The 27,528-nt window shown below is 43.7% G+C and overlaps 1 protein-coding gene across 1 annotated transcript; it reads left to right on the top strand.

Moving 5' to 3' along the window:
• Window positions 1-27,528, top strand: OTULINL (OTU deubiquitinase with linear linkage specificity like). The gene is made up of 8 exons (XM_007961242.3): window positions 1-168; window positions 19,576-19,735; window positions 19,823-19,854; window positions 19,961-20,052; window positions 20,790-20,939; window positions 24,079-24,207; window positions 25,504-25,773; window positions 26,580-27,528. Exons 1-8 carry the CDS (start codon window positions 105-107, stop codon window positions 26,751-26,753), a joined length of 1,071 nt encoding a protein of 356 aa, XP_007959433.1. The 5' UTR covers window positions 1-104; the 3' UTR covers window positions 26,754-27,528.

Below are 27,528 nucleotides of genomic sequence, written 5' to 3'. Positions count from 1 at the left end.
CCGTCGCGGTGAAGCAAGCCTGGGCGCCGGCAGGCGGCCGTCGCGTCTGACTGACCACTGCAGACCCCGGGCAGAGGCCCAACGCCTGTCCGCGTGCGGCCAGCATGGCGGCGCCAAGGAGCCCCACGCGGGCAAGGGAGCGGGAGCGGTCTCACGCCCCCGCCGCAGGTGAGCTTGGGGCCGGGCCGGGCGGGGCTGGGCGGGGGGCGCGGGCAGGGACCGTCAGGGCGGGCGGGGTTGCGGGCAGCCTGGGACGCGCCCTCCTCTGTGGCCGCCGGTGCCGCTCAGCGGGGGCTAAGAGTCCTGGAGCCGGAGCTCGCCCCTGAGCCGGGCGGGAGTGGGGCGGGGCTGCACCACCACTCGGGGGTCGAGCCGGTGTCGGGGACTGGGTTGCATTTGAATAAGGGAGGTCAAGCAGCTTAGGTCGCTTGTCCGGGCGGGAAACGCAGGTTCCTGGAGGAAAGCCGGTCTTTGGGGTCGGGGTTCCCTCAGAGCTGCGAGGGAAGCCTAGGCAGCGGCGGAGGTCGCGCCCTGCGCCTGGGAGCGGGCCCGGGGTGCGTGGACCAGCGGGGCCCCGTATCCTCTCGGGGAGCTCGACTCGCTGACGGAGGGAGTTAGTTTCGCGCCCTGCTGGCAGAGGATGTGGCGCACACCTTCGCGGCACTCGAGACTTGCTAACAACACAGAATACTCTGGCTGAAAAAAACCTCACCCAGACGGGACCGGGCGCGGTGGCACACGCCTGTAATCCCAGCACTTTGGGAGGCCGAGGCGGGCGGATCACGAGGTCAGGAGTTCGAGACCAGCCTGGCTAGCATAGTGAAACCCTGTCTCTACTAAAAATACAAAAAATTAGCCGGGCGTGGTGGCGGGCGCCTGTAGTCCCAGCTACTCGGGAGGCTGCGGAGGCCGAGGCCGGAGAATTGCTTGAACCCGGCGGGCGGAGGTTGCAGTGAGCCGAGATTGCACCACTGCACTCCCAGCTTGGGCAGCAGAGTGAGACTCCGTCTAAAAAAAAAAAATCACCCAACAAGGGCAGCAGCACAGCCTGGGAGTTCAGGCACTGGGTCTTGAAGTCTCCTCCTGCTTCCTCGGTAGCAGGGTCCTCTCCCCCTCTGAAGTCCACATAGGATGTCTTCCTAACCAGCCCCGAGAAAGAAGCATAGCTGCTTCTTGGTTTTGAAGGAACACATGCCCATGTCTATATTTGTCTGGAGCCCACTAGTGAATTTTGGGAGGATGCCGGTTCCCAAACACAGAGTTTGGGCTGCAGGAACTGCAGTGATTATGGCAAATTGGCAGTTGCGGGGATTGCTTATGAATTGCTGTTCTTGGTCCCAGCATGAGCTTTTAATTCACACAGCAAACTGTTGGGTGCAGTGGAAACAGCACCTTTCTGGGAGTCAGAGGACATCATTCTGATGTGTCCTCATCCATAAAATGAACGCCTCCGGTTAGCTGATCCAGGCAGCCTTTCCTAGTGGAGAACTCTGTCCTACCTCCCACTCTCAAAAGTTTGGAGAGTGAACTCATTTTTAAAAACCTTTCTGCACCTTGGGTTATTATAAAATTAGCCACATATTTCCTATGGGTGTATTCGTTTGAACTTTTTATTATGTTATTTTCTTTTCTCCTCCCTGCCTTAGTTTGGCAGAGAAACAAAAATTGGAAATGGAGGCAGGAACACAGCTGGAAAGGCTGGTTTGGGAGGCAGAAAGGTGCCTACTCCGGGCTTAACATCATCACCCGGAATTTTTCCTTTCTCTGCACCAAGCTCAATGCATGCCAGCGCTGCGAGCCCGGGTAGACATTCTTTCCTGTGCTCCAGTTGTGGGATCTGCAGTTGGTGTGCAGCAGAGGAAGAATGTGATTCAAGGATCAGATTATGGAAAACTTTTTTCTCCAAAACATAACTTCTGACGACTTACAAGCATAGTTTCCCTTCTTTGCCAGTGGTATTTGGCAAAACAAAAATACAACCAGTTTTAAAATCAGTTGTCAAAGCTAGTATAGGGACAACTTTTTTAGCTTTCGAACAGCAAGTAACACTTGACAATAAAACCAGACAACAGAAGAAAACCCACAGAAGAGGTTTTTTTGTTTGTTTGATTTTTACTATTTCTTCTTTAAAGTGTTAGGGTATGTTAGGATATTGAGAATCATGGACTAAGCATCTCTGCATAATATTATCCAGAAGACTGTGTGAATCAGAATGTTAGATGCATGGAAGAAGCATTGGAAGTTCACTCAGTGCAGTGCCCGGAGAAGATGCTGTCATCTATTAGGAAGGTGGGGCGAGATGGTCATAGAGTGGAATAAGCTCACGGTCGCCAGCACACCTTAGGCAGACCACTGTGTTTGCAGGGAGAATGTGTGCAGCCCACACTCTTCCTTGCTCTTCTGACATGTGGCCAGACTCGGACCATTAACTGCCTTGACTGGCTCAGCTCTGCTGTGGTTCTCTCCACCACTGTCCATCTGTTCAGTGGTAACATTCACATTTCAGCCATGATTTCAGGAACCACAGAACTCATTGGAGGTTCTTAGGGGCTGGTGTTGGGGGAATAGGAATGCCCAGTGTGGAACAGCAGACTCACTCCAGCTATATTTGGAGTTGCTCTGCTTTTTTGTTTCTGTATACTTTTATGTTTGTTTTGCTGTTTTTTGCTGTTCTAGGTAAGGTTTTGTTTGGAGGAAAGAGTTTAATGCTAAATCAGACATTTAAAAATAATGGTAGTGGCTAATGTTTTTTGGTGCTTCTTGTGTCTTAGTTCATTTATTACATGGAAAATGCTTAGAACTGGTTGGTTGTAGTTCCGAGTAAGCACTCAAATGTTAGCTGCTGCTACTGTTATTAATATTACCTTCTACTATGAAGTAGCTGTTATTTTTTAATCTTATTTTAAGAAACCAAGTCACACACAAACTTGTACAAGGTTACTCACCTCCCACGTAGAAGTGTCTGCTAAATGAAAGGTGTATTCCTCGATATCCTGGATTTTGTTAATCCAAAGCCATTCAAGTAGATGCAACTATATGTATGAAGCAGATGTTTTTGAGCCACCATAAGCAGCCTTTGGCCTGTTCCCATGGGCAGTGGCAGGTAATCACTAGGCAGGCAGGTGAATTTACCTGGTGGAACTTCTGTGTTCAAAAGGAGAGTAGGCAGGTGGACCTGTTAATGACCCAGTGATTGGTCAGGTGGCAAGAGGAACGATGAGAAGTGTGGGCGCAAGCATTCCCTCCACATGGATTGCCGAAAGTGTGCTGAGAATTGTGACCTTATTCTAGAACAAGTGCCTTCAAGGTCTTTACTCTCGAGGAGGAGAAGAAGAAGGAGTAGAGGGGGTGCTGGTGGTAGACAGTGTGTGCCAAGGAAAAGAGGCCTGAGAGCTGCTGGTTACAACTAGCAGCTGCTAGTTGTAACTGTCAAGAGAAATATTTCCCGTCTTTAAAAAATAGTTTGAGGGCTATGGGGGAAAAAAGCACTGCAGTTAAAGGCACCCACAACAGAATGCTTAAAACCAAATGGTCCATAGTTGATTTTGTTGTTGTTGTTTTGCCACCCATTTGTCCTATTATACTTCTACTCTTACATTTCTATGAGATGAATAAACATCAAATAGAATGTAACTTTTTTGGTACCAAGTATTTTATCTCAGTAGAAAGTCTTGATTGGGTATTATTAACTTGAAAATGACCTTTTCTCTGGCTCGGGTCTCAAGGTAGACGTAGCTTCATCTGGGAGGCCTTGGCTGGCTCCCTGGCCTGGAGTGGGTGCTCTCCTATGTGCCTGTAGCACCCAGTGCTTGTCCCTGTCACAAAAATAGTTGGCATTTGAATTTTCTTTAGGGTGCTAGATGTGGAGACACTGACCACAGATAGTGTTATATAATCTTTACATTCACGACTCTGTGACACTCACAATGGCTACAGAATTTGCTCAAGGCTTCCGCTAGTAAGTGGTGGCCAGGGTAAGCCTTGGCATGGCCACTCATAACAGATTCTTAACAATCTGTCTGCTTCTGTCACCTGAAACAGAGTTCTGGCTTCTACCTGAGAGCTCTCCATAGTTTCCAAGGTTACCTTATCACATTTAAGCTGTTCTGAATTAAGGTTGGGTTAACATTTGCATACTGTTTTTATTGTTTGAGACAACTCTCGCAGGTCTGGGTATAGGAGAAGAGAGATTATGAAAAAGTTTTTATTACTGGGTTAAATTTCCTGGTTTAGTGGTTCCCCGTACGTGGCTATTAAAGTCTCTACTTAATTTTTGGAGGAATTATTGGATTAGTATATTTGGTTAGTAAATCCTTTCATTCTCTCCTGTCCATGTGAGTCCTCTGGTACACGTTCAGCTACTTGGTAAGACAATCTGTTTTCAAAGTGAGGTTGCATACACATTTATCTGATTTGTAATTAATTTAATGGAAGAACATTTAAATGGTACTTCTAAATCAACAGAAAGTTTTTGTATATGTTCTCATTTTTCCAGTAACCTTTTATGCTAGTAATAGTCCATTTTTCTACTTTCTCATTTAATTGGAGCCAGAATAGACAGGTGACATCATGTTTAAGAGGATGTTAAAATGTTTATGTTCCTTTCTAGGAGACAAAAGCCTATTGCCTGTTAGTACTATTGCTGAGATTCCTAGATAATAAACAAAAATCCCAGAAACTGTAGCACATAAAATGCTATGCTTGATGAATCTCTAAATTAAGAATTTAATAGTAAATCTTTTGTTGTTGATTTAGCCATATTACTATGACATCGAGTCTGTGGAATTATTGGATAAATAGACACAAAGTTATCTAAAATACCTCAGCTCTCTCTCCTCTTGCCGTATTATTGGTTATTAATGAATATTTGGGTGCGTCTTCTAGCAGAGAGAGTGATAAATACCTCAGCTCTTTCTCCTCTTGCCATATTATTGGTTATTAATGAATATTAGGATTAGTCTTCTAGGAGAGCGAGTAATAATGTAGTTGGAAGTCATTCTCAAGAGAGTCTTCCCTCAAATCACAAGTGAAAATATCATTAAACATCAAGTATTTACTGTTTAAAAAAAAAAAAAAAAAGAATCATACCTCCCTCTCCTGTACCCACCACGGTGGAGATGAGCTCTCATCTCTTTCTAGGCTTGGGACAGCCTCGGTGGGTACAAACCAGTTCCCAAATGGCTCAGGAATGGAGGTGGGCAGTGGAGCTGATGATGATGGAAGCTCATCAGAGCGTGTACTTTGAACAATCTGTGTCTGTCCTCTAAGCCAGGGCATAGACCTCTGTAGCATTTAGTCTCCAAGTTTAAGAGAAATGAACTAAATTCCTTCTTGCCTGGTAGTGAATCTGTCCCTAGGTCTTAGAATAACACCTGATACTTTGGGGCTGTATTTTTTGACCTGTGATGAAAAGGCCTCAACTTGCTTGTGAACTCTCCAGAGTTAAAGAAAGACTGGGTGCTCTGTGTCTTCCAAATCCACCACTTGGACAGGCTGAAATGCTGCAGAGCAAGCAGAATGGCTGATAGGAAGGGGAAGTGGAAGAGATGGCAAGCCAGTGCCAGCATGGGCTGAATGTAACCAGTCACTGTCTAGAATAGGAAGGGCTGGTGGCACTCATGTCAGTGGATGAAATCAGCAATTTGTCATTTTACTTGGCATTTACAAAATGAACTTAGAGTTTGGCTTGTAGCTAAAGTTGGCTACAAGTTGGCTGCTCAGCTTGAAGTGGAAACATAGCCAGTGAAAGTATTAACATACATGTTGGGTCCCACAGTTTTGTGCCTAAAGCAGTGCAAGTCTTGGGCATATTAATTCCTAGGAGATCTAAAGAAAAATCCCTTGAAACAAGAGAGAGCTTATTAGATCAGTTTTATCCATGGTATATCCCTCTATTTTTGTTTTTTAAGTATTAAATATTTGTTAGACTCAATTTTGGTTAGTTAGCTGACTGTCATGGTAGAGGACTTGTAGAGTCTATGCTTGGTGATCTACCTCATACTGTCTTGTTCTTCACACTTTACTGTATCTTCTCCCATATGTAATTGATTCATTTGTTCGAATTTTGGAGCCTATTACATCTCCCTTTCCCTCCCAGTCTCCTTGATGTTCCTTTTTCCTCCCCTTCTAGCAGTCTTTTTGAAGCTGATTATCACCATAGAGACCCTTGTGGAAAAGACTCTTTATTAGAACTAACCTTGGGTCGACTGGTTTAATAGATCTGTAGAACTCAGCTTGAACTTCTAAGGGTCGGGGTATTTGCTGGCATTTATCAAGATCTTACGTATCTTCCATACACACTTAGGGCATCTTTTCTGTGGTGCAAGCTTTGAGTAGTGTTTTGAGTTAGTTGAATGTCAGTTATTTCACAACTATTTCTACTACTGTGCCTTGTGCCCCAACGTGGCTATTCCTCTAACATAACTCTGAAACATATTAAAATAAGGAGGCCTTTGGAGAATGAAGGGAAATGGCAGTTAATGGCCTGGCTTCCTTATGTTTGCTCACAGGGGTGGAAGCTGAGGTCCACATGGCTCAGCTGTCTAGGACCAGACCCTGAGTTCCTGACTCCCTCAGTTCCCTCCTCATTTCACTACCTTGAAACCATCCTACTAGATGACCACTTCACATTCTCACTTCCTGCTTTATATTTACGTGGTGTAATTAAGGGAAGAGAAAACGCACTGGTGGTTCATTGTTTCTGACATACATATTAAAAGTCAGAAGGGACCACCAGGATAGAGGCTCTTAGTTAGCATAAATGTGGTAGGGTAACAGAACAGCCCCAAGTAGATGAATATATTTATTTCTCTCACGTCAAAGAGAGGTAGCTCCCCAGGGCTGGGATGATCTCCACGGTGTCAGGGCCCCAGGTTCCTTCCACTTTGTTTCTCCACTATGCCTGGCTTCAATGCCCATTGCCACTTTTGGGTACAAGATGGCTGCTGGAGCATCAGCCATCACATTTACATTCCAGCTAATAGGGAGGAAAAAGGACAAGGAACACACCCCTCTTAACAAGCCCTTTTGAAAGTTGCACCTTCCACTTCTCCTTGGCCAGAAGTCACTCACACAGCTGTACCCAGCACCCAGGGATGATGGAATGAGCCTTTATCTGAGTAGCCATGTGCCCAGGCCAAAGTCAGGGCTTGATCTTGATGGGAGGAGGAGAGAACAGACCCTGGGAGAAGCTGGCTGTCTCTCTCGTGGAGACACATGGACGGGATCCTGATTACATGGATTCATTTCATTCATTCAACAAATATCTATTAACTGTCTCCTGTGTACTTAGGCACTCAGAAAGCGGAGTGAAAACAGATTCAGTCCCAGTCCTTAAGGCATTTACTGTCTACACAGGGAGACAGACACTAATCAAACACAAACACAATTGTGTAAACTGTGGCAAGTGCTGTGAAAAGGACACTGTGTGCTGTGAGAGAGGAAAACAGGAATTTGCTCAAGCCTGGGGGTTGGAAACAGAGAAGTGATGTTTGAGCTGAGAGCTAGAGAATGAGTGGAATGAACTAGGACATGGTTAGAAGGAAGAATGTTTCAGACAGAGGGAAGAGTACAGGCAAAGCAAGGCAGGGAGGCAGGCGCGAGCTCTAGGAGGAAGTGAAGGCACTCCTTATATTGGAGCAAGAGGAAGAGGTGAGAGAAGAGGGAGGGGTCAGAGTCAGACCATGATGGGGACTGGGTGTGGGTGGCCAACCGTCCCAGCTTGCTTGGACTGAGAGATGTGCCAGTATGTGGAGCTTTCAGTGCTAAAACTGGGAGAGTCCCAGGCAAACCAGGAGGAGTTGGCCACCTTCCCTGGAGGCCAGGGCAACCGTCAGGTTCCTTTCTTCATTATTTTCAGAGAAGTTGGTCGAGCATGGTGGCTCATGCCTGTAATCCCAGCACTTTGGGAGGTTGAGGTAGGTGGATCACCTGAAGTCAGGAGTTCGAGACCAGCTTGGCCAACGTGGTGAAACCCCCATTTCTACTGAAAATACAAAAATTAGCCAGGTGTGGTGGCAGATGCCTGTAATCTCAACTATTGGGAGGCTGAGGCAGGAGAATCGCTTGAACCTTGGAGGCAGAGGTTGCGGATCGTGCCACTGTACTCCAGCCTGGGCGACAGAGTGAGACTCCATCTGAAAAAAAGTTTTTTTTCAGAAAAGTTCCTTTTTAGATAGACATAGCTTCCAGCCATAGAAAAACAGCAACTGTGACTAGTAAAAGTAACCGCTTACTTTGGCCAAAGGGAAAGGGGCACAAAACAGATGCAACACTTATTTTTAGTTGAATTACTTGACCAGTAGGATTTTTCTTTATCTGGCCTGATTTCTCCTAATGGTAACTTTGGAAATTAATTGGCACCTGATGATGTATTTGAGATAGCAGAAGCAGCTAAGGGTAGGGGGTGCCCTTACTCCATAGCAGGATTTCTCAACACTGGCAACGTTGGAATGGCTGGGGAGCTTAAAAAAGATACCTGGCCCTCAGCCTAATAAATCTGAAAATCCACAGGAGCCAGGGCCAGGGTCCTGGGGGTCTTGATGGAATGCAGATTCTGCTTCCATGGGGTTTTAGAATCTGTAGTTCTAAGAAGTCCCCAGTGGTATTGATGTTGCTGTCCTGTGGACTTTGAGTAGCAATGTTCTATAAAGTTTGATGAGGTTGTTTTGAAGCCCCTGGTCTCCCTTTAGGAGAGCAGATCTACAGGCCCACATCAACGTATATGAGTCCATGATAGGAGCAGGGGTAAAAGACTTAGGGCGGGGAGGTGGCCAAGGAGGCTTCGGCCGTGTGGTTCCATCAGCAGGATCACACTGAACCCAGGGGGGCAAATCTTGACTTCTCAGTTGGTCCCAGGGGATGGGTGAGAGGTTGTGGGTTGAGTTGTGGCTTTGTAAGCCACTGACTGTCACTAGTATTCTTGGTTACAGAAGAACCAGCTCCTGAGGTCTCTGGCTAGGATTCTACCATAGTTACTGACCATTTTTTACCTTTCTGACAATTGGTTAGGGCCCTTTCCAGCTGATATCAGTGGCTAGCAGGATGTAGGTCTTTCCTACAAATAAGAGAAGCCATGGAAAGAGTTTTACATTGTAAAAGTTTTGCATTGTAAAGAGTTTTGCATAGGAAATGATACATCCATTGAATGTTTAAAAAACAAACCCACACTGACTCTGGAGTAGAAAACAGAACTGGGGAAGGGAGACCAATTGGAAGGATTAGTAACTATTAGTGACGGTGCCCAAATGATTCTGAGTAATGGAAAAGTCACCACCAGGGCAAAAGTGAAGAGTGACTTATCTCAAAGTATATCTTTAGTCAACGTGTTCATAAATGATTTATATTAGGATGTGGAAGTCTGATATTAAAGGCCTGAAAGTTGAACCAGACCACGTGCCACTGAAGCCCTGGCAGGTCGAAGCAGTGAGCCGAATCAGTAAATGAAATCTGGCAGATATAAATGTCAGGTCCTGCCTGGGTCTAGAGATCCCAGAACTGGCCCACATGATCTGGATAACCCTTTGTTTCCCTTCCCATGTTCTGAACTGACAGGTAGATACAGATGTCAGAGATTGAGAACATATTTTTCTAAGTCAGCTCAGTGACATAAAATCCATGTGTCCTAGTTGTGTGGCCACTTGGGCTTGCTAGCAGTGCCCAAGCTGAACTCCCTCCTAAAGTTCTAGGCCTCCCTCCCAAGGAGAGTGCAGGCCCAAGGATTCCTTCTGCGCGGGCAGGTCTGTGGGTGCGAAAGGGGCTGAGCTGAGCATGCCATTTAAAAAAAATCTGCCACTCAGATCAATCACTCACCTTCAGGAAGGAGTAAAGGCAGTAGGAGGGGAGCCAGAACCCCACCTCCAGGAAGGCCTCTCCACCGGGAAACTTGAGGAGAGTGAGTGAAACCCCTGGTCCCTCTCTTCCCTTCAAAGATGGGGAGACACACCCCAGCACAGGTCCAAAGGGCTTTAAGCTGACAGCAGGTTGAATGTGAGTCAGTGGCTTTTGGGTTGTTTGTAGCTGTGCAGTACAATCATGGGCTGCATTGCTGTGAATGTATCATCTAAAACAGGGTTCAGCAAGCCACAGCCCATGAGTCATATCTGGCCTGCTGTTTATTTTTACATGGCCTATGACCTCAGAGTGTTTTCACATTTTTAAATGGTAAAAATGAAAATAATACTACTTCCTGACATGTGAAAATTAGATGGAATACAAATTTCAATGTCCATATATAAAGTTTTATTGGATCGGAGCCCTGTGTGTATTGTCTGTGGCTGCTTTCCCTGTGTAAGGGCAGAGCTGAGTAGTTGAGACAGATCAACTCATCATGGCTGATGAGACCTAAAATATGTACTCTCTGACCCTTTTCAGAAGACTTACCCTTGATGTAGAATGAAGAAGGTGGTCACCTTGTTGAATTCTGTCCTGGGGATCACACCCAGGACATTGTGTTTGACAGGGGGTCTCACATTAAGTGTGGAATGAGTTTAGAAGAGACTGACCAGGACATCGAAGAGACTCCCCAAAGATATCATGTAGGGATTGGTTGAGAAAACAGGAGCTGTCTCAACTAGAAGAGAGAAAGATACAGAGTGGAAATGATGGAAATGATAGAACTTCGAAGAGAATTACTCAGGGGAAGGCAGTAATGTACAGTGGTTAGTTCAGAGGGCACAACTCTACATCAGAACGTGGGGGTTCAAGGTCAGACTTCTACTTGTTTTCTCTGGGCTTCAGTTTCTTCACCTCAAAAAATGAAGCATTCCTGTGACGGCTCATCAGATTACCAGATCCACAGTGAATTAAGATTCAGCATTTGCCTTAGAGGTGTTTGCAGGCTAGTGGGAAACAGTCGTGAATACACTGAGTTGGCCTGCAGTGTGGACATATTGCTGAGGGAGCACTCTGGGAAGCCTAAAAGAACAAGTAGAATTCTGCCTTCAGCCCAAAGCATTCTGCAGTCCCATGAAAGGTGTAAAAGGTCGTCATATGCAAGAGGAATCAGACTTGTTCTTCATAACCCCAAGCGATAGATCCAGGGTGGTTACAGATCTGAACACCTCAGTCTCTTGCTTAAAACTCTCACGGCCTTCCCTTGCTCTTCAGTTAAACATCAGCCTCTTGAACGGGACCTTGAGGCTTCTCCAGCATCCCCTCACTTTCCTTGCCTTGAAAGCTCCTGTCCAACCTTGGATCTCAGCTCAGCCTCGTGTCCTAGGGAAGCATTCTCCAACCTGGTTTAGGTCAGATTCCCTTGTTACAGTGCTTGTGGAGCTGCGTTCCTTTCCTCTGGAGCGTCGCCTCAGTGGTGCTCTGTTCCCACTAGGAGTCCGTCTGTCAGTCCCTGCCAGGAGGATCCAGTCTGTTGCATTTATAATTGTAGCATCAGCTCTTGGCACTGTGCCTGGCCTGCGGGAGGAGCTTAATCTATGTTCGTAGAATAATGATCACAGTTGATCAATAAAGAGAGAAACATTCCAAAAAAGGAAAAAAGGAAATGGAGCCCACAGGGTGGAGTGAGTTCCCAGCTGAGAGGTATGTAAGCAGAGGATGACGGATGGTGGGAGATGGTAGCCAAATGGTTTATATTCAGATAGTGCTTTTTTGTTTAATTTTGTTCCAACCCTGTGCTATCACTTTTCAGCCATTGGGGTACCTTCTTGGGGTCATCAAGGCTAAGTGATTAGTCCTGTAGCTAGAAAATGACAGAATGAAGACAAGAGTCCTTTGCTCATTTTTGCCAAATGAGCTGTCTCTCCCAGGCTGGGGAGGCCTGTGTGGTTGGATAAAGCAGTGGCAGTGGTGGAGTTCTGTGACTCCACGGGGAAGGAGTTACAACTTCCTCCTCAGTAGTAGCCTATCCCATCTATAGCTTTTGTGATTTTATAGTTGGGTGGATTTTTAAAATGAGATGATTAGAAAATGAACCTTACCTGTAAAATGATGGGTTGCATTCAACACCTCTAGAAGATGTGCGCAGTCAAAAAGAAAAATGACTGAGAGCTGTGATATTATTTAAAAAACACACACACACGATCCTCTCAGTGTTTGGCCAGGAGCAGCTTCCTGTCGTATTTATTGATACTTTCAGTTTAGAGGGAGCCTTGGGGGCAGTGTGCCCCATCCTGGGGGGATGGTGCTGACAGCATAAGTGGGTTGCATGACAGCCTACAGTTGAATGTCTTAGTGGTCATGACTTTCAAGATAAAATCCTCCCACTTGGTGGTTCTCTTTCTCAGTGATATTGATCTTGTAGTTGTTGGCTATTGTATTCTACTAAGTGGAAGACTGTCATTTCTTACTGAGCAGAATTAATGCCTGAAATACAAAAGTTCAGAAGGTCCTTTGAGTTTACCGTTTCAAGAATTTATTAAGAGGGTGTTTTTTTTTCTTAATATTTCCCCCATAACTGGTATAAAAACAACCAACTAATCTATGATTTTGCAAGAACCAAGACAGTTTAAACTCACTCTTTCACACTGCTGTGCTAACTTCTAGAAATCTCTTGAATCTCCATGTGCTCCAAATTATTTAGAAAGCTTGATGGCCTAACAGGATTTGTTCTGTGTGTTTTTCCATCTGTTTGTGTAATGCTTAATTTATTTGTTTAGACTAATGTACAATATTTTGCTTTATTCTTAAGCTGAGTTTCTCAGAATTAGACAATCACTTCCCACACTGAAGGCTCCCAGCCTTTCCCTGTAGTCACGCTGAGGCCTAAGGATAAACTAAAAGCCTCTGAGAGGGGTGACCTCCTGGGGAATGGAGGTGCTCACCCGACCAGCTGACAGGAGGACACTGTGTCCCCAGGCCAGGGGCTCCCTGTGGGCAGGGAGTGTGTCTTGCTTTTCCCTGCCTCGCTGCCTGGCATCCAGCCCAGGGGGTTAAGAAGTGTGAGGAATTGGTGAGGGGTCTGGGGAAGAGAGGGGGCAGGCCTTCCCAGCCCGTCCCTGTCTGCCTGTTCCATTGGCTTTAGTTTATTCCTCTGTGCAGCACTTCCTGCCCTTGATTACAAATGACCCAAAAGCCATACTGACCTTTTCAAAGGGAGCAGGGTTCCATGGCACAGCTCAGAAATGTGTGAAGTTTCCCCGGCACCTCAGAAGTGTCTGTGTCCTCTACTTGCTCAGCCACCCCCATCTTCCTACCTCTCTTGCCACAGAGAGGGTCCTTTCTCACCCCTCCCTTGAGTTTCTTCCTATTCCATCAGCCTCTCTTTACCACTCTCTCTCCCATCTGCTAACTAACCATAATAGGACATTGAAGCAGATGGAAATACCTGTTGTGTTTATTAAATGTAGTACTTCTACCTTAAGTTATTTTAGCCAGGTGATTTCACTGTATGTATATTTCTTCACTTCCTCTGCTACCTCAGACATCTAAATTCAATTGCCTTTATGTCCTCCTAGCTCAGAGTTGATGTCCCCGCTCTCTGGCCTGCTCAGTAGCCCTTGAAAGACCACCTCTGCTTCAGGAGAAAGTTGGTGGGCTAGATGCAGGTGACAGAGTCTGTGTGTAGAGAGAAAGCGTGGAGGTACCGATACTGTATATACCATGAGTAAGATCAGGAGAGGAAGTAGACGAGGTTGAGGACTATGCAGCTGGCCCATGAGGAAGTAGAGATAGTACAGGTTCTGGAAGTTTGAGGCAAACCAGATGCTGCTGAGTTTCCATGAGATAGAGAGACTGTGATGTCCAGGACAGTAGGAGCCTCAGGCTCCTGGGGTAGAACTGCTGTTTGCACGATCACTCGGTTTCCGGCTTTTCAGTGTCTTTTAGTTTTGTTTTCAGGGTTTTGGGGTGTGTGTGTGTGTATTTGGTTTCCTGTTCTAATGTTTGAATAACTTCAGCTTTGGTATATTGCAGAGAATGGAAAAAAAAAAAAAAAAAAAACCCTAAGTAGAATTTTACCACCAAAAACGGTGCTTTTGTGTGTGTGTGTGTGTGTGTGTGTGTGTGGTTTTGACCAATAGTCTCATCTGCCACATATAGTCTGAGTAATTACAGATCAGATTTTAGTTTCTGATATTCGCGTTGTTGATTTCAGGAGGTCCTGGGGTAATTCCTCTAGGACATGTTCACTGCTGAAGCATTACTTCTGCTTGTGTGGGTCGGGGTCCCAGCATGCATTAATGCTGATGACTAGGGAGATGTATGAGACATCAATGCTGATGGCTAGGGAGATGTAACAGATATGCATTGTGCTATATATATGTGGTCTCATTTCAGCCACCACCCAAGTGGTTCAGTTCAAAAACATTGAAAAGAAATTTCATGTTTTTGTGTCTCTTCACAGGCATTAAAGAAGATCAAATCCATAATTTCTGGCAACACTGCCCTTTTCCACTTCCCCTTGCAACTTCCTTATAGACTTGTGAAACTTAACTGTGGACCTGAGGCTCCTACTGTCCTAGAAGTCCCCTTGTGGACTTTCTGGAGATTCTTTTTGCCAAAACTTGCTCCTCTCCCAACACACTCCTTTTTGTTCTTTTTTTTAAATGTAGAATGACTGAATTCGTGGAGGTGAAACTTTTTCTCCCTTCCTGTTTCTCTGAGTCCCAATCACCAAGCCTTCTACAGGCATCCCTCTCCGGGGCAGAGGCGAGAAAGCTGGGCCAGGGACTGCAGAATTCTCCTTGGCAGGCTGGTGGAAGGGGGACCCCTGTGAGCCTTCTCATATCCACAATTTTATCTCAGTTGTATTTGGGGAAATGAGATTTGATGCTGGAGGTCATCAGAACTGTCATTATGACACTATTTTGCAAGATGTCTCATTACGGTGTTTTCCTCTTACCATTTTTTAGTCGTAATTCAGTTATTAGCCCAGGAAGGAGAAACTTTTTAAAATTTTCATTTTAAAGAGTCTTAATTTACTTGCTGTAGCAATATTAATTTAAAGATTTCCTCGGATCCCTAATTCAGAGGCAGGACAGCCAAGTGGTAAAGGAGGCAACTTCTGGCATCATGTCTTTGTTCATTTTCTGTTGTTGTAACAGAATACCACAGACTGGGTGATTTATAAGGAAAACAAGTTTATTTCCTGCAGTTCTGCGGACTGGGGAGTCCAAGAGCTCGGCAGGCACCAGATCTGGTGAGGGCCTTCTTGCTGCATTGTAATACGGTGGAGGGCTGCATTGTAATATGATGAGAGGGTATTAGCACGCAGGTCAGCCACCAGTTCTGTCATGGGGGCCCCATGCTGATGGCCTTATCTAATCCTAATTACTTCTCAAAGGCCCCACCTCCAATCATCATATGAATTTTGTGATTAAGTTTCCAACACATAAAACCAACATGTGGGACTCATTGAAGACATTCATACCGTAGCATATCACATTGCTCCTGTTTTTGAATTCTGGCTCTTCTACTTACTGGCTGAGTCCCATTGGGCAATTATTTAAATCTTTTCCCCCTCAAAGTTTTCTCTGCAAAATAAGGGTTACTAGAGTAGTAACAATAAAAAAAAGAATTCGTGTTTATTGGGTACTTATGATGTGTGTCAGGTATTGTGCAAAGTGCTTTCCCAGCATTTCCTTTCAGTCTCACAGCAGCCCTGAGAGGTGGATCCTGCTGTGCCTCCTGTGTTGTGATGCGGTGATGATAGTGAGAGTGACCATGCACTGAGCACTCACTGTGCACCAGGCTCTGCTATGTGCTGTCTTCATTCCTAGATTCAGAAACTGAGGCTTAGGGAGGGGAAATCACCTGCCCTGTGCAGGGCCAGCATGGGGACCATGTTGTTAGACTCTAGAGCCTTCTTACTGCCTGCTCCATGGCATGGTCACAGGAGTAAATGAATTAATTCCTGTAAAACACTTAACATAGGGCCTGGCACATAATAAAAGCTTAAATTGTAGCTATTGTAGCTGTTGGTGAAGTCATACTCTTCCCTAGTAAAACACTGTATTTCTTATCCTTTGATGCAGAAGCCCCACTTCTAATGTTATCAGTGAACAGCTCGTATGGATCCTATACATGGCTCTATGGCCATGGCCTGCTTCCATGTGACTTACAAGTCTTGCAGAGTACCCTCCCATCTACCTCCAGATGGTTCTCTGGTACCCACACCAGCACCTCCATGAATAGGCTCTGTGGCCCTTCTTGGCTGGAGTTACTTGACAAAACAATTGGACACATTGGGTAGAGGGAGACCAGGAGTGCAGGTGTGTGTTCTAGGTTTTTTTTTCTGATGGGTTGATCATATCACAATCTCTTGGATTGTAGGTGGGACTGAGATTTGAGGATAAGGGCATGTGCTAGGAAGAGTATGTGTGAGTGGGGAGAGTCTTGGTCTGTAGCAGGTCCTCATGGAGGGCTGACAGCTGCAGGAGAGGCCCTGTGCTCAGGAGAGATGGCCCAGCTTCAGGGTCTCACCTCAAATTCCGCAGGGGCTGGTTGGTAACTGCCAAGTAGTAGGTTCCTGGGTTGTAACTGCAGCAGGTTAGATGGAGCCTGCGACAGATGAGAGCATGTGTCCCTGGAGCAGGCAGCAGCCATCCCCACTTCAGTGACTGCAAGCCCTTCACGTCCACCCACAAGTGAGCACCACCCTGTGGAAAATAGGCAGATGCTTTCAGAAGGCCTTCAGAGAAGAAGAGATATGAACAGCCATTATGTTCAGGAGAACTTTCCTCATAAGTGGAGGCTAAAGTGAGAAATCACACCAGTACTGGGGTTTAGGAAAATACGTGCTCTCATATATGTGATGAGAGTCTGTGGCAGTATCTATCAAAATTGAAAATGTGCACACCCTGTGACCTGGAATTTTATTTTCTTGAAATTATCCTTTTAAAAAAGCTACCACAAGGACTGTTAGAAAAGCATATTTGCTGCAGCATTGTTTGTAAAAGTGAGAATTGGGGAATGATCCAAGTGTTTTATCAATAAGGCAGTGTTAGGCTGAGGCGGAAGGATGGCTTGAATCTAAGAGTTTGAGGTTGCAGTGAGCTGTGATCATGCCACTGTTCTCCATGCTCCATCCTGGGCAACAGCACAAGACCCTGTCTCAAAAAAAAGCAATGCTTACATGTAGGACAGTTTATACTGAAATATTATTCATCATTAAAAAGAATAATGTGGATTTATGTGTACTGATATGAAAAGATGTCCACCTTTTATAATGAGAAAAAAACTAAAATCATGTTATAGTCCATTTTTCTGAAAAACGTTTATACCTACAATAAAAGAAAGTATGTATCACGTGGGTAAAATTCTAGTTCTTCCATGAATTTAAAGCTTCACTAAAAATATTTGCATGTGTCAGAATTTTTAAAGTTGAAAAATCAAGCTGAATTAATAAAAATCTAAATTATAGATGTAAAGGCAATATAGCATTACATTTTTAAGCTTTCATAAAAAGTTTTACTAAATGTCTAGGTGGGAATAAATATATAATGATTTGAATAGCTAATTAACTGTTCTGAAAAGATAAGCACTTGTTTTTGAAAATATCCTTTTAAGTAATTGTAAATGTGTCTTTAAAATTTGCTAGTGTTGGCCGGGTGTGGTGGCTCACGCCTGTAATACCAGTACTTTGGAAGGCTGAGGCAGGTGGATCACGAGGTCAGGAGATTGAGACCATCCTGGCTAACAGTGAAACCCTGTCTCTACTGAAAATACAAAAAAAATTAGCCGGGCATGGTGGCGGGCGCCTGTAGTCCCAGCTACTCAGGAGGCTGAGGCAGGAGAATGGCGTGAACCCGGGAGGCGGAGCTTGCAGTGAGCTGAGATCGCGCCACTGCACTCCAGCCTGGGCAACAGAGCAAGACTCCATCTCAAAAAAAAAGTTTGCTAGTGTTGGCCGGGCACGGTTGGTCACGCCTATAATCCCAACACTTTGGGAAGGCTGAGGTGGGCGGATCACCTGCAGTCAGGAGCTGGAGACCAGCGTGACCAACATGGAGAAACCCTGTCTCTACTAAAAATACAAAATTAGCTGGGCATGGTGACACATGCCTGTCATCCCAGCTACCCAGGAGGCTGACAGGAGAACCACTTGAACCCATGAGGCGGAGGTTATGGTGAGCCGAGATCGCACCACTGCACTCTAGCCTGGGCAAGAAGAGTGAAACTACATTTCAAAAAAAAAAAAAAAAAAATTTGCTATGCTAGTGTTTTTTTCTTTATTTGCTGGCAGATTATTTCTTTATAAGTGTAAATATCACATCAAATATACAGATGATAAAATATGCCAAAATTTTAGATTCTACATTGATGAGTCTCTTACTATAGTTAAGCACTGGAATTTTACTAAATTATGTACTGTGGAGGAAATTATTTTGCAGTGAACCCCAGAGGTTTGGTCATTATTCAAAGTCCTCTTTCTCATTTGTACTTCAGCATTTTATGTGCTCAAACATAGTATAATTAGGAATCTACTGAACATAGCAAAATATTACAAGTGCACTGTTTGAACTCTCTAGGCCTGTTTTCTCTCTTGTCAAATCAGGAATGACGGTGTGTATCTTATGCAGCATCACAAATAGATCTCATGACTCCTTTTAAGCGGTCTACTTTCTGGAAATGGTATCTATGTGCCTGCTGTCTGAGTTACTTGCTCTGTGCTGCTTAAGTAATGCCATATGTTATGGCCTGTAATGGTTCAAACATATAAACGGGCAGAAGTGGATATTGGAGGCTGATATGGTTTGGCTCTGTTTCTCCCCAAATCTCATCTTGAATTATAGTTCCTATAATCCCTAAGTGTCATGGGAGGGACCCAGTGGGAGGTATTTGAATCATGGAGTGGTTACCCTCATGCTGTTCTCATGATAGTGAGTTCTTATGAGATCTGATGGGTTTTGTAAGGGGCTTTCCCTGCTTTTTGCTTGGCACTTCTTCCTGCTGCCATGTGAAGAAGGATGTGTTTGCTTCCCCTTCCACCATGATTATAAGTTTCCTGAGACCTCCTCAGCCATGCTGAACTGTGAGTCAATTAAACTTCTTTCCTTTATACATTACCCAGTCTCAGGTACATCTTGATTAGCAGCATGAGAATGGACTAATACAGAGGTGTCTCTGGAGGCATCTCTAGACATCACCTGGTTTGACCGCCTGCAGTGTACTTGGGTCTGAATTGAACCCCTGTAATTGTGCATGGGATTCAGTTCAGACGTTCAGCAAGAACCAAGTGTGTGGCAGCCATTGTGCTAGTGCTTAAAAATTTTGTTTCACCTTTCCCTAGCAGAGTCAGTGTTTTCACACTCATTGTACAGCCAAGAAAATTCGAAAGACGAGTTATGTTGCCATAGTCACACATCTAAATAAAGTAGTAGAGTCAGGTTTTGAGTCTGAGAGCTTCTGAAGCCCATCATACTCTTTATGTTTATTTTTCTTAATTTTGTGGAACAAAGATGTTCTTATATATGATGCTGATTATGGGAGAACCAGGCATTTCTTTAATTTTTGGATTCAATTTTTAAATACTTTAAAAAATATTTACGTAAATCAGTGATAGATACTTTGCAGGTAAAATTATGTAATCTCTCTCTGCATTTTTTTTCTCTTAAAGCAAACTTGTGTAATTGTGATGTGCCTTTTTTCTTTTCTTTTTTTTTTTTTTTGTAATTTTCATAGGAAGTGACCAAGTTCACTCCTGGACGCTAGCTACAAGCCAAGCCTTAGACACTGTCTGGAGAATGGCAAAAGGCTTTGTGATGTTGGCGGTTTCATTTCTGGTGGCTGCTGTCTGCTACTTCAGGAGGCTACATTTATATTCAGGGCACAAGCTGAAATGGTAGGTCACTGTATCATCCTTAAATTTCAAATATATCCTTACTATTCAAAGCAGAATTCTGATATTATTGTTCTCTTTATCTTTCAGGTGGATTGGATATCTGCAGAGAAAATTCAAAAGTAATTATTTTCATTCATATATTTCTTTATATTTAAGGTGCAGAGAGGGTTCAAGAAGGGAGAAGAAAGGGAAAATTAACAGCTTTTTATTTTTTATTTGGTCCAGGGAACCTCAGTGTGGAGGCAGAGGTTGATTTACTCAGTTACTGTGCAAGAGAATGGAAAGGAGAGACACCCCGTACCAAACTGATGAGGAAGGTGTGTCTGTTTTTAGAGGGTATGGGAGAAATAGAATTTGTCTGTCAAAATCAGGAAACAAACATTCCCTTCTGCTTTACTAAATCCAGAGATCCATCAGTACGAAATGTGAATCAAGTAACAACTGTGGCTCTAACTGAAAAGCCAAATGGCTGCTAGACCTTGGCTTTGGGCTTTTACCTGGAGCTCATGCCCTCAAGGACAGGTCGATGAGGTCTGCAATTCCAGGAAACTCAGGCCTTGTGCCTTTTCAGCGCCCTCCTGGCCAGGCCTATTAAACATCCGCATGTGCAGTGGAGACTGTCTTTGAAAAGATCAGGCACCCTGATGTAAAATATTTTGAGGATTTTTAGAATTTTCATTGGACCAATCTTCATAAATATCCCCAGCAATGCTGCCCAATCTTGCCACTAGCAAAAGCAAAAAAGGGTGGAGGGAGTACGTATAAATATTTAGCGTGGTCCTAAAAGTATATAGTTTTTCACTGCGCTTAGGTCGCATCCATTATCTGCCCAAAGTGACCTTCCCCAGCTCTGCTTCCAGGATTTATCATCTAAAATACACCTGTACAAATGAGAGTCACTTTAAAAGTACATGCAGTCATATTCATAATTTATCATTGTTTCTGTTGTCCGCTTTAGTTGGGAGGAACACCTCACTGAAAATACAGTGAATTCACTTTCTTTATTTTCTTGTCTGGTGGAATTAATAAGCAACTTCTCTTTTTATGCTATTAGGCTTATGAGGAGCTATTTTGGCGGCATCATATTAAATGTGTTCGACAAGTAAAGAGAGATAACTATGATGCTCTCAGATCAGTGTTATTTCAGATATTCAGCCAGGGCATCTCTTTTCCATCATGGATGAAAGAAAAGGACATTGTTAAGGTATGTCTTCCCGCTGGAAATGTGACTCTATATGGTCAAAAAACTAAAAAGTCTATCATGACATGGTGGTACATGCCTATGGTCATATTACTTGGGAGACTGTGATGGGAGGATTGCTTGACCTTTGGGATTTGAGGTTATACTCAGCTATGATTGCACCACTGTACTCCAGCCTGGGTGATAGAGTGTGTATTAGTCTGTTTTCATGCTGCTGATAAAGACAATCAAGATGAGATTTGGGTGGGGACACAGCCAAACCATACCATTCTACCTCTGGCCCCTCCCAAATCTCACGTCTTCACGTTTCAAAACCAGTCATGCCTTCCCAGCAGTCCCCAAAGTCTTAACTCCTTTCAGCATTAACTCAAAAGTTCACAGTCCAAAGTCTCATCCAAAACAAGGCAAGTCCCTTCCACCTATGAGCCTGTAATCAAAAGCAGTTTAGTTACTTTCTAGATACAGTGGGGATATTAGGTAGATACAGCCATTCCAAATGGGAGAAATTGGCCAAAACAAAGGGACTACAGGCCATGCAAGTCCAAAATCCAGTGGGGCAGTCAAATTTTAAAGCTCCAAAGTGGCCTCCTTTGATTCCATGTCTCATATCCAGGTCACACCAATGCAAGAGGTGGGTTCCCATGGTCTTGGGCAGCTCCGTCCCTGTGACTTTGCAGGGTACATCCTCCCTCCTGGCTGCTTTCACAGGCTGGTGTTGAGTGCCTGTGGCTTTTCCAGGTGCACGCTGCAAGGTTTTGGTGGGTCTACCATTCCAGGGTCTGGGAAGCGGTGGTCCTCTTCTCACAGTTCCACTAGGCAGCACCCCAGTGGGGACTCTGTGTGGGGGCTCCCACCCCACATTTCCCTTTCACACTGCCCTAGCAGAGGTTCTCTGTGAGTGCCCTGCCCCTGCAGCAAACTTCTGCCTGGACATCAAGGCATTTCTATACCTCCTCTGAAACCTGGGTGGAGGTTCCCAACCCTCAATTCTTGGCTTGTGTGTACCCACAGACCCCACACCATGTGGAAGTTGCCAAGGCTTGGGGCTCGCACCCTCTGAAGGCATGGCCCTACCTATACCTTGCTTGGCTCCTTTTAGTCATGGCTGGAGTGGCTGGGATGCAGGGTACCAAGGCCCCAGACTGTACATGGCAGAGGGACCCTGGGCCTGGCCCATGGAACTGTTTTTTCCTCCTAGGTCTCTGGGCCTGTAATGGCAGCGGGGCGGTGGTTGCCGTAAAGGTTTCTGACATGTTCTGGAGACATTTTACTCATTGTCTTGGTGATTAACATTTGGCTCCTCATTACTTATGCAGATATCTGCAAACAGCTTGAATTTCTCCTCAGAAAATGAGTTTTTCTTTCCTATCGCATTGTCAGGCTGCAAATTTTCTGAACTTTTATGCTCTATTTCTCTTTCAAAACTGAATGCCTTTAACAGCATCCAAGTCACTCCTGAATGCTTTGCTGCTTAGAAATTTCTTCCACCAGATACTCTAAATCATCTCTCTCGAGTTCAGAGTTCCGTAAATCTCTAGGGCAGGGGCAAAATGCCACCAGTCCCTTCACTAAAACATAACAAGAGGCATCTTTGCTCCAGTTTCCAAGTTCCTCATCTCCACCTGAGATTACCTCAGTCTGGATTTCATTATCCATATTATTATCAGCATTTTGGTCAAAGCCATTCAACAAGTCTCCAGGGAGTTCCAGACTTTTCTACATTTTCCTGTCCTCTTCTGAGCACTCCAAGTTGTTCCAACCTCTGCTTGTTATCCAATTCCAAAGTTACTTTCACATTTTCGGGTATCTTTTCGGCAGCACCCCAGTCCTGGTACCAGTTTACTGTATTAGTCTGTTTTCACGCAGCTGATAAAGACATACCTGAGACTGAACAATTTTCAAAAGAAGGAGGTTTAATTGGACTTAGGGACAGTTCCATGTGTCTGGGGAAGCCTCACAATCATGGCGGAAGTCAAAGGAGCAAGTCACATTTTATGTGGATGGTGGCAGGCAAAAAGAGAGAGCTTGTGCATGGGAACTCCTTTTTAAAACCATCAGATCTTGTGAGACTTACTATCATGAGACCAGCACAGGAGAAAGACTTGCCCCCATGATTCAGTTACCTCCCACCAGGTCCCTTCCATAACACATGGAAATTCAAGATGAGATTTGGGTGGGGACACAGTCAAACCATATTGAGACCTTGTCTTTAAAAAAGAAAACAAAAGAAAACAAACCAACAACAACGGAGATTCCCAGGCTCAACAAACTGGGTAGGATGGGAAAATGTATTGGATACCTATGATGGATTAGATTCTTACATTCACCATAATCTTATTTAATCCTAACAAGAGTCCTATAAAATGCACAGTATTATTGCTATGTTGCAATGGAGGATGAGGCTAAAAAGTTAAATAATGCATGCTGGTTAAGTAATCTCTCAGCTGGTGAGTGACAGCCAGGTTTGAACCACAGAGTGCATCATTCTAAAATCCACCTGTTCCCTGATGTAATATACTGCCCTAACATCATTTGGTTAAAAATAATTTCTAAAGGGCCACGTATAGTAAGTTTGGTAAATATTTTATCAAAAAATTGTTTCTATGGACACAATTCTATGTTTCATCACTTGTGAAATTGTGAGAATATGATGTAAAAATAACCTAAGGCACAAATCTAAAAGAAGGCAATATACTTACCGTTGCTATAGTCTTTTAAAATAAAGATTGCTAAATGAGATAAGATTAGGCCAGGTGCTGTGGCTCACACCTGTAATCTCAGCACTTTGGGAGGCCAAGGCGGGCAGATAGCTTGAGGTCAGGAGTTCGAGACCAGCCTGATCAACATGATGCAACCCCGTCTCTACTGAAAATGCAAAAAATTAGCTGGGCATGGTGGCTCATGCCTATAGTCCTAGCTACTTAGGAGGCTGAGGCAGGATAATCGCTTGAACCTGGGAGGTGGTGGTTGCAGTGAGCCAAGATCATGCCACTGCACTTCAACCTGGGCAACAGAGTGAGATTCCATCTCAAAAAAAAAAAAAAAAAAAAAAAAGATAAGGTTGTGTGCTGTGCTGTACACCAAATTGTGTGTAATAAACGTTCATATGCTAATCATAGTTGGCATCTACTTCCTTTTCAAGCTTCCTGAAAAACTGCTGTTTTCACAAGGTTGTAATTGGATTCAGCAATACAGTTTTGGTCCTGAGAAGTATACAGGTTCGAATGTGTTCGGAAAATTACGGAAATGTGTGGAATTACTGAAAACACAGGTGAGTGTTTGCAGGGGAAATAAACAAAAAGACTAGGAATAAAAGCACATATCCCAGGTAGAGCCAGTTTTTTCTGATGTCAGGGACATTGTTTTATGTTAGGAAAGTAAGAAGTGCAAGCAGAAATGCTTCTAGTAACTGATGATTTCCCTCCTTATTCTTCCTTCTCTTAAGAAGTGAACAAGAGCAACACTATTCTATATGATAATTAGGCCCTATAGGGTCAGGGACTTCTATGGGCCGGCCTGCAAACCTTACCAATCATGTACCCTTGTTTCCCTAGAAAAATGTGGTGTAAGTTCCAGGCAAGGTGCTCAGAAATGCTCTTCTGGAATGCACCCCATTCATAACTTGGTAATGGTACAGATGTAATAATTTGACTAAGACTTCTTCCTGTCTTTCAATAATGACACAGATTTTGGATGATCAAAATGAATCCTGAGCCTACCACTAGCTGGGTTACCTAGGGAAATAACCTTTCTGGTCCATGGTTTTCTTATGTATTAAAGAGAAACATCAATAGTGTGTATCCTGTACCATTATTGTGAGGATTCAATGACTTAATACACAGAGTGTTTTAAACTGCACAGAATACACAGTGAATGTTAAAGCACGCTAGCACTATTCTCTGGAATATCCTTTGTATAACCCATCCGTCGTAAGCAGTTTTTGGAAAACTGACTTGCTTTGTATTTTTACTTAGTAGGTGATACTTTTTGAAAAAAATATTTTATCTAAACTAATTTCTTACTGTAAACGTTTTATGGTCAGCTTAGGCTTCTATAACAAAATACCATAAATTGGGTGGCTTAAACCATAAACATTGATTTTTCACAGTTCTGGAGATTGGAATTCAGAGATCAGGGTGCCAGCACGGTGGGGTTTTTGGTGAGGGCCCTCTTCCTGTTTTATAGACAGCTGTCTTCTTGGTGTGTCTTCACATAGTGGAAGGAGAACTAGCTAGCTCTCTGGCCTCTTCTTGTAAGAGTACCAAGTCCGTTCATGAGGGCTCCACCGTCGGACCCTAATCACCTCCCAAATACACACCCTCTAATACCATCACCTTGGGATTAGGGTTTCAACATAGGAAGTTGGGGGAGACATGTTCAGTCTATTGCAGTATACTTTTATGGTTAAAAAAGATCAAATAGTGCCAAAAGATATAAAGTGAAGAGTTAAAGTTCCACTTTTTTCTGTTAATCTTTGGTTTATTTTATAAATACGTTAAAAGTTTTGGAATGGTGTATGTCTTCACCTTTATCCTTCTGAATTTCACTTTTACATCTATGTTTTTAGTGGACTGAATTTAATGGAATTAGAGATTATCACAAAAGAGGAAGTATGTGCAACACCCTTTTTTCGGATGCCATTCTGGAATATAAACTTTATGAAGCTTTAAAGTTCATCATGTTGTATCAAGTCACTGAAGTTTATGAACAAATGAAGACTAAAAAGGTCATTCCCAGTCTTTTTAGACTCCTGTTTTCCAGGGAGACATCCTCTGATCCTTTGAGCTTCATGATGAATCACCTGAATTCTGTAGGTGACACGTGTGGACTAGAGCAGGTAACCGGGGAGGAATAACTGCTGGTATTTGATTAAGGATGCTGTGGCACTATTTGAACACAGAGGTGTCTGGGGTTGACTTTTCAGTGGTGATATAAGCAACTGCACAGAGGTGGTTGATTGATATTATCACCCCTCATATGAGGAAAAGAAGACTAATACATTCATTTCTCTGTGCTGGCTGCTTTGTGTCTCCTCAGACCTATGGCCAGAGGACACCAATTCTGGGGGCCTTTCTGACCGCTCACACTCACACTGCTTCCTAGATGCTAACAGGTTCTCACATAGACATTCACCAGGAAAAAGTCCAGTTGGAAAATGAGATAGTTTTGGGAAAGCTATTTGGTTACCTATTGCAGATAAATAGAAATTAATTGAAACTTTCTAAAGCCAGAAAATGCTTTTATCCCTCTAGAAAAGAGTTTCTTTTTTGTTTTGCTTTCCCAGAGGGTGAACAAAATTATCTGACATTTTTAAACAAATGGACATAAAATGATATATAACTGATTGGAAAATAATTTAGTTTTTATCGTGAGTGTTCTTTTATTTTTTCACTAATTTTTTTTCAAGTAGCTTTTTCCTGTGATTTTTACAGGCTAGACTACAGAGTTGTTCCTATGCTCGTTCCCCTTCCTTCCACACAATGAGCGTTTGTTCAGAACTCTGTGCCCACTCAGTGGTGTATGGGCAGGTCTGTCAACAAGCAGATGATTTCATAAACCGCAGAGGAACACTTCCCCCCACCGTGCTGGGAGGCAGGAATTTGCAAGTGTGTATCTGTGACCTGTCTTTCATCTCATCCACAGATCGATATGTTTATACTTGGATACTCCCTTGAAGTAAAGATAAAAGTGTTCAGACTGTTCAAGTTTAACTCCAGAGACTTTGAAGTCTGCTACCCAGAGGAGCCTCTCAGGGACTGGCCGGAGATCTCCCTGCTGACTGAGAACGACCGCCACTACCACATTCCAGTCTTTTAAGTCCGCTGGGGGCCGAACAGCAGTGCTCACCAGTGACAGTGGTCACAGTTGCAAGTAAAGTGTCTCTCTGAAACCAAAGCTAGCATTTCAGCATGGAAGGAATTAGGACCTTTTCTCCAGGATTACAGGTACACTGGATACAGCCATGCATGGATGGTTTTCCTTTATTTTTCAGTGATTTCCTCTGAAGCAGCTACACTGATATATTTGGGTGTTGGTGGCTTGACTTTGTCCATAAGGGGCGTGGCCACTTCACATGATGGCAAGCCTTTAAGAGCACAAAGAAGTTTAATATGGACAACAGCAGCAAAAAGCAAGAAGAAAACAAGTAGGGAAAAATGGCTAACCTGGAGAGAAAGAATTTCTTTAACCTTGATGTTCTTCATTAAAAATCTTATCTTGGACTGATTTGGGGGATTTTTAGAAACATGGCCTTATTTTATAAGCATGACTTTCCCAGGAATCTTTGTTATATTTTAATTTTTGATAACCATTTGATTAAGTGTATGTGTGTATATATACATATGTATGTTTATATACATACATGTATCTATGTATAGTTTTGTATATACATATATACACATAGACATACAGAAAAATAACCACTACTTTGTAATGCTGTACAGTTTGTTTATATTTCTTTACATTTTTTTGTTACTATTTTATCTGGCCAGCTTAATAGTTTTATTTAGATTTTAAAAATTCTGTAGATTAAAGCAAATGACAGTTATTGAACTATCACAAAAATATTAAACTGTGGTACATTTAATGTGTA

This window comes from Chlorocebus sabaeus, chromosome 4 (genome assembly GCF_047675955.1).
Source record: "Chlorocebus sabaeus isolate Y175 chromosome 4, mChlSab1.0.hap1, whole genome shotgun sequence".
NCBI classification, from domain to species: domain Eukaryota; kingdom Metazoa; phylum Chordata; class Mammalia; order Primates; family Cercopithecidae; genus Chlorocebus; species Chlorocebus sabaeus.
Note: the sequence above shows the minus strand (reverse complement) of the source record. Positions and strands in the feature narration are given on the sequence as shown.

Coding starts and splice junctions, on each gene's coding strand:
- OTULINL (XM_007961242.3), top strand. CDS start 105: ATGGCGGCGCCAAGGAGCCCCACGCGGGCAAGGGAGCGGGAGCGGTCT. Junction 19,855..19,960: donor TCTGCAGAGAAAATTCAAAA/GTAATTATTTTC, acceptor TATTTGGTCCAG/GGAACCTCAGTGTGGAGGCA. Junction 20,940..24,078: donor AAGAAAAGGACATTGTTAAG/GTATGTCTTCCC, acceptor TTCCTTTTCAAG/CTTCCTGAAAAACTGCTGTT.